Here is a 6,999-nt window from a genome sequence, read left to right on the forward strand (position 1 = left end):
TTTGCTGTTTAGGGGCCTTTTACTTTGATAGAAATGTGTCTTAAAAGATGGCAAGTGAAATCAACAGACATTTCACAGAAGAAATACAAATGGCCAATAAATACATAAAGAAATGTTCAAAGTCACTGGTCATTAGAGAAATAAAAATTTAAAACAACACTGAAATTCCACTTTAACCCAGAAAGAATGGCTATTTTGAAGAAATCACATAAGGTACCAGGAAAAAGAGCCCTTCTACATTGTTGGTGGGACAGTAAACTAGTAAAACCACTATGGGACTCAGTATGGAGAGTCCTCAAAAAATTAAAATTAGAGTCTCCATTTGATCCAGCTACTCCCTTGTAGGTATCTCCTTGCAAGACTTAAAAATATCATATTACAGGGGCTGGGGATTTAGCTCAGCGGCATAAGCGCCTGCCTTGCAAGCAGGCAGTCATGAGTTCGATCCCTGGTACCGATAAAAAGGAAAAAGACAAAATAATAATAATAATAATACCTAAAATACTTTACTTGGGGCTAAATAAATACTTTATAAAAAAAATATCATATTACAGTGATACATGCATACCCATATTTATAGCAGCATAATTCATAACAGCTAAATCTTGGAAGCAGCCTATACGTCCACCAAGTTAATAAAGAAAACGTATCTACATACAATTCAGTACTCCTCTAACATTAATAAGATAAACTTGCATCATCTGTGTTGCAGCTTGGAATAACAAACGCCATCTTGAGCCCTACATTTAACCAGTGCCCTGTTTATAGGAAAATGGAAAATTACTCAGGGTATAAGTCCAATGACAAAAGCAGAATGAGCTGTACCCACAGGAGAAAAACTGCTCAACAAAAGAAGCAGTATACAGGTGTCAACCAAAAATTAATGAAAGATTCGAGCTAAATTGTTTCCAACAGGATGTCTTTTGTGATTCTCTCTTTTTAAAACTCTGTAACTTTCCAGTTTGGTGTCACTTGTTTGGACCCTGAAATGGGTGGGAGGGGGGTGTCCTGTATATGAGTGGCCCTTAGCTCAGTTAATTAAATTTCAAGTTTATCAATTTGGCTGCTTGGATTTCTATATTGTTGTTCACAAACCCACCTCAATCTGTAGGAAAACAGATGCAACTTGAGACCATAATGTTAAGTGAAATAAATCAGACACACAAAATTTAAATATTGCAAGGTGTCTCTTCTATGAGAAACCCAAAATACAAATAAAGACCAAAATAAAAAGATAATAGGAAGTAGGGAGATGGATCTTTCGCAAATGGAAAAGGGACCAAGAGCCAGAAGAAGTAGGAAGAAAGGGGAGGGAAAGTGGATGAGAAAAGAAATTAAGATATGTATGTACATACGCCAACTCCAAAAAAGGAATGTAGCATTATATACAGTACTAAGACAAAAAAAAGGAAATAAAAGCAGCACAAATAGCTAAAACTTTCGAGCTGAACCTTCTGCGGTTGGGCCCAGATGATGACTGCGAGGAGGCCGGGGCAAGGCCAGACACCGCGCCAAGTTTTTTGGAGGCGTGCGATGGGCGGAGCCAGAGTGAGTGTCCGCTGGGAAAGCCTTGTCAGGCCTCGCGTACTTCCGGCGCGCAGGCGGAGGTGACGCCGAGGGCGGGCGCTCTTGGTTACCCAGTCGTGGGCTTCAGGTCTGAGGCTGAGTTCCAAATCTGGACTAGCAGCTGAAGCTGCAGCTAGGCGAGGGTGCAGGTGAAGTCCTCACACGCGGTCTCTCCGGTGAGCAGACGCTATGCGGCTGGGCTCCGGGGCCTTCGCCGCCAGTTGCGTGGCGATCGAGGTGCTCGGGGTCGCGATCTTCCTTCGCGGATTCTTCCCGGCTTCGGTTCGTTCCTCTTCTCGGACGGGGCATCAAGCAGAACCCCCGGCGCCCGAGCCCCTAGCCGGTATGGATTCCCCCTCCCCAGCCTCTCCGCCTTTGACACTGCTTCCCACCGGGGTTTTGGCCTACGCTTTGGCGCTCGCAGGTGGTCTCTTCTTTTATGGTCCTCACTCCCCAAAACGCGTTTCGCCGGACTTTTTTTTTTTTTTTTTTAAATGTCCTACAAATTTGTGGGAACCAGCCCTCCTTGCCCTCGCCCTTCCTCTACAAAATTTACTTCCTTAGCCAAGCTCCGCCTCTCCCGCTCTGATCCTCCAGCGACCCAGTCCCTGTTGCCTGGTCACTTCCAATCCAGGCGCCTTTTTTGCCCAGTAGAACACAACAAATAAAATTCCTGTTGATCCTTCGCATTTTCTACTGTTTCTTTCCTCCTGGGTCCTTGTCTGCCAGGGCTTGAGACCAGACTGGATGAGAGCCCTTCCTAGTCGTTACCTACCCCGCAATGCAAACCAGTTCAGGTTCTCTAGCTCTGGGCCAGCCCCAGTCCATAACAGCATTGGCTGTGCTAACGAAGCTCATGAGTGCACTCATCCCCACACTGCGGGGCTCTTTCAGTTCAAACTCCCTAAATGTCATATTTTGGTACTCCCCATCAAGTAGGGGTGACCCCATTGTCACACACACAGTGATTCACCACTTATTATTGGGACTATTATACTATTAATGTTTTCCCTCTCTCCTCATCCATGTCTATCAAAAGCACGCCCTCTTTGGGATGGCATACACAGATGGCTGTGCTGGGAAGCAGCCAGAAGGTAGATAATGAAGATGTTTGGATGTTAAGGCTTTAAAATAGAAATTTTAAGCTCCTTTTTTCTTTTTTCAAACACTTTCAGGAGCCAATTCTAACTGGACTAAGTTGCCACTGCCTCTCTTCAGTAAAGCTGTCATTGTGCTGATAGATGCCTTGCGAGATGATTTTGTGTTTGGATCAAAAGGTGCAAGGTATATGCCTTTTACAACTTATCTCATGGGAAAAGGTCCATCTCACAGTTTTGTGGCTGAAGCAAAGCCACCCACAGTTACTATGCCTCGAATCAAGGTAAGTATAAAATGATGTATGAATTGTGATTTTCCTCTTCTAAAAGTTTAGAGGAATTCTCTAGCCTTCTACTTTTTCTAGTTGCTGTCAGTTTTGCTGGGGTGGTACAATGCTTAGGGAGACTTATAGATACAATGGGACTGAGATCCATGATTTGTGCCTGTTACCACGTATTCAGAGTCCACACTTCATGGAAAATAGAAAGAACTCAGAGCCAGATGATTCATGCCAGCCTAACTCAGAAATCTACTCTGTGCTTGAGTTATCAGTGGGTTAGTTACAACCCTTGAAGGAATGTTTAGGGTCATCCAGTCAAGTTGTGATTTTATACATAAGAAGGCAAACTCACATAGGTTATTTAACTTGTAAATCTGGATAGAATTGTAGTATATCCCAGAAAGTGATATGGCTATGTATTCTTAAGTACTGTGGATGTTCCAGTAGTGTTGACCACCATTTTTACTGCTAGCACCTTATGATCTAGCTGAAAACACAGATGTCTCCTGTATCTCCTCCTTTCCAGATCAAGGTCAATCTTAGTCTAATCACAATGCTACTGTTATACACCCTTCGTATGGTGGCCCAGTGTGTTGGCTTCTGTAATCTCAGCGACACAGGAGATTTAGGTGGTGGGATCCTAAGTTGAAGTCTCACCAGTGTAACTTAGTGAGATCCCGTCTCAAAAATTAAAAAAAAAAAAAAAAGCTAAAAATGGGCTGAGAATATAGCTCAGTGTTAGAGTGCCCTGGGTTTGATCCATAGTACCACAAAATAGAACATCTTCCCATGGCTTAGCTTCTACCCATTTTGAGCATAGGTTCCTGAGGTTCCGTGTAGCTCTGTGCCTGTTCTTCCCCCTCATCTCTTTTCTGCCTTTCTTCCACACTGGCCATACCTGCTACAAGTCTGGAGAGGCAGTATTCTTTTCTGCCTTGAGCCTGTGCACTTGCCTGTTTTTCTCTCAGAAAAGCACTGCTGTACATCAGTAACTGTCCAGCTTTCAGATCTCAGCTCAAATGGTACTTCCAGAGGAAGCTCTCAAAATAAACGGCCACTATGATGCTCTTGGTCAAATATATTATCCATCTACACACTGCAATACTTTAACACTCTTTAAAATACAGGTTCATGTTTTCAGCACATACTCTAGCCATTGCCTTAACTGTCATTAATCTGCAGGTCCTCTGGCTACTGCTATTGTTAAGTATCCCTAGCATCCTCCTTTATCTTGTCCTCTACTGAAAGCACTGTTTTGAGCTAGGTTTTTTAATACGATTCATCTTCATTATCTAGTCAGCTCTTTTTGTCCAGAACCTGTGTGCTTTCCCTACCTTAGGTGTTAGCTTGGCACTGGCTTGCCCTCCAGGATTGGGCCTGCGCTAGTTTTGTACCCACCCATTTTACCTTTCAGATGATCTTCCTGCCTTTGGCGCTGTACTTTTTAGGTTCTGTGGCCTAACTCTTGGATGTTTCTTCCTGCAGGCACTGATGACAGGGAGTCTCCCTGGCTTTGTTGATGTTATCAGAAACCTCAATTCTCCTGCACTGCTAGAAGACAATGTGATAAGACAGGCAAAAGCAGCCGGCAAGAGAATGATCTTTTATGGAGATGAAACATGGCTTAAGTTATTTCCAAAGCATTTTGTGGAATATGATGGAACAACCTCATTTTTTGTGTCAGACTATACAGAGGTCAGTTTTTAAAATAAGAGAAACATGAATCAGTTTTAAAATAAAAGAAATGTGTCACTGTAGATGGAACCAGGTATTGCCTTTACCTAGTGAGGGATGATGTTATTTTGTGTGTGGCATTTATTAATTTATAAAGTTGAAGTAGAAGAGATTATAAGCATTTACCACTGGGGGGCATAAACCTAGGTGTGAACAAAGATCCATGAAGCCCAAAGTGCAAAGTGGCTGGGCATCAGTTGAGGAGACCAAGGACAGGAAGGGTGCCACAACAGAAGGGCTCTCAGGACCAGATCTAAATGGCATTGAGGGGCAAAACCAGACGGGTGGAACCTGTGATGCAGCAGAACTGTGGGATGCTTTGCCTTCAGTTTTTTAGGAGAGTGATGTCCTGCTTGATGGCAGTCAGTGAGCCAGGTAAAACCTAATCATAACTGGCTAGGCTAGAGTGCCATCTCCAGCAAAGGAGAGAACAGGACTAGATCCACACATAGAAAGCTAGCCCTGGCCCTTTATGTGGGTCCTCATATTAAGGGTACACCCCATATCTGTTTGGCCTTGAGGTGATGGCCTTAGCACCCAGCACTGGGTTCTGGGAGGGTCTGTAGTCTTGATTCTTGTCCACATAGGCCCGGGCAGGCACAGAATGGCTTCTCAGTCATGACAAGGTCCTTGGGGCATTGCAGTTGAGGGTTTATTTTTGCAGTTGAGGTTTAGTTGATGAGCAGTGGGCTATCTGTCATGTTAGGGTTGAGCAGGCTACTCCATCTGTCAGGGCTGCTCAGCTGTAATCTTTCCATGATGTGTTTTTTTCAGAAATGAAAGAGGTTATAAATGCTGTCTCTTTCCCTCCACAAACAGCCCTCTCATAGGACTGCTGGTCACTAACTCTGGGTGCTGCTCTGTGGTCCCACAGAAATAAAAACTTGTCAGAACAACCCTTGCTTATTTCAGTTATCTGTATGGTATGTTCTGTCTACAGCCATAGAAATAAAAGATTAAGGCTAATGTGTATTTATTTGTTTGTTTGTAATGATGTAGGGGGTTGTTATATCTTTTTTTGTTGTTTTTACCTCCAGAAACCTCCTAAAATAATCCCCTAAACTTTAAAATAACTGTGTTACTTTTTCCTTGGGGAGTGAGAATCAAGGGAAATTGGGGTAGCTATTTATATGTACTTTTTCCCCCTTCAAAGGTGGATAATAATGTTACAAGGCATTTGGAAAAAGTATTAAAAAGAGGAGATTGGGACATGTTAATCCTCCACTACCTAGGGCTGGATCACATTGGCCATGTTTCGGGGCCTGATAGCCCTCTGATTGGGCACAAGCTCCGAGAGATGGATAGCATCCTGATGAAGATTTACACTGCGCTGCTGACCAAGGTGAGCTCACTGTGGCGAGTGGTGTAGAGGTGAAGTTTTATATTGCTCAGGTTCCCTAGCAGGAGCAGAACTACCTGAGCAAGCTCCACATCTACCAGTTAGCCCACTGAACTCCTTGCCACCTGTATGGCCACACTGACTTAGTCCTCCCAGCAGCCTGGGCCCCTCCTACGTTGCTGTTCTTAGGCAGGCTACCCCTTGTAAAACAGCAAAAAAGAAACAAAACAGCTGAGTAGTTGGTACCACAGGGAAACCCAGGGAAAAGGAGCAGCACCCCAGTTGAGGAGAAGCAATAATGGTATCCGTAGAACAGCTTCTATGAGGATATGTTGTAAGCTAAGGAAAAGAGGAGCCAGGTGCTGTCAGAGACTGCAGGTGGAGGGCCCAAGGGTTGCATGAGGTTTAGTTCTTAATCGAGCAGCCCTGCACACTCACCTTACACAGCTCAATGTTCCCTCTAGATGCCATGTGTCTTATTCACAAGCAGTCATGTTAAATAGGTTCCTTTTGCCTCTCCTCTGACAGATGATAAAAGACGGAGAGAATCATGTACCCAGGGTCTCAGTCCAGGAGTAGCTAAAGCAGATCCTCTATCAAAAGCCACAAATATGACAGCTCTGTGTTTCTCCTGCAGCATTTGGGATGGAACCTTTGCTTGACTGAGCCCTTGGGAGCTTTTCACCCAGGAGTTCTTGCTCAGGACACAGGAATAAAAGATTAAGGCTAGGGGCTGGAGATTTAGCTCAGCGGCACAAGCACCTGCCTTGCAAGCAGGCGGTCATGAGTTCGATCCCCGGTACCTATAAAAATGGAAAAGACAAAAAAAAAAAGATTAAGGCTAATCTGCAGTGTGTGCTCCCCTGGTCATGTGTCTCTGCAGTCCAGCCGCAGCTTAGCAAGAGTACAAGTGCTCTTCAGTCTGGTTGCAGCTGGCCCTTACTTTGCCTTGCAGGAGAGAGAGACTCTTTCACCCAATTTG

At 44.2% G+C, this 6,999-nt stretch overlaps 1 protein-coding gene across 7 annotated transcripts in view; it reads left to right on the forward strand.

The window, feature by feature from the left end:
- Positions 1-1,588: 1,588 nt before the first annotated feature.
- Positions 1,589-6,999, forward strand: part of Pigg (phosphatidylinositol glycan anchor biosynthesis class G (EMM blood group)) — a 78,200-nt gene continuing 72,789 nt past the window's right edge. For 5 of the 7 annotated variants that reach the window (XR_001200175.2, XR_001200176.3, XR_010040823.1 and 2 more), the window contains exons 1-5: positions 1,590-1,909; positions 2,742-2,947; positions 4,430-4,639; positions 5,832-6,020; positions 6,973-6,999. The exon at positions 6,973-6,999 is cut by the window's right edge and continues 115 nt beyond it. Coding sequence is in view for 4 of the 7 variants with exons in the window: in XM_003465016.5 (XP_003465064.1) it covers positions 1,756-1,909; positions 2,742-2,947; positions 4,430-4,639; positions 5,832-6,020; positions 6,973-6,999 (786 nt within the window). In the remaining 3 variants the exon portion in view is untranslated. Of the gene's footprint in view, positions 1,910-2,741; positions 2,948-4,429; positions 4,640-5,831; positions 6,021-6,972 lie in introns of all 7 variants that reach the window. The other 2 variants (XM_013147359.3, XM_063230031.1) reach the window with 2 other exon arrangements.

Source organism: Cavia porcellus, unplaced genomic scaffold, assembly GCF_034190915.1.
Source record: "Cavia porcellus strain 051 isolate PalLab524CR breed Dunkin Hartley unplaced genomic scaffold, mCavPor4.1 scaffold_18, whole genome shotgun sequence".
Taxonomy (NCBI): Eukaryota; Metazoa; Chordata; class Mammalia; order Rodentia; family Caviidae; genus Cavia; species Cavia porcellus.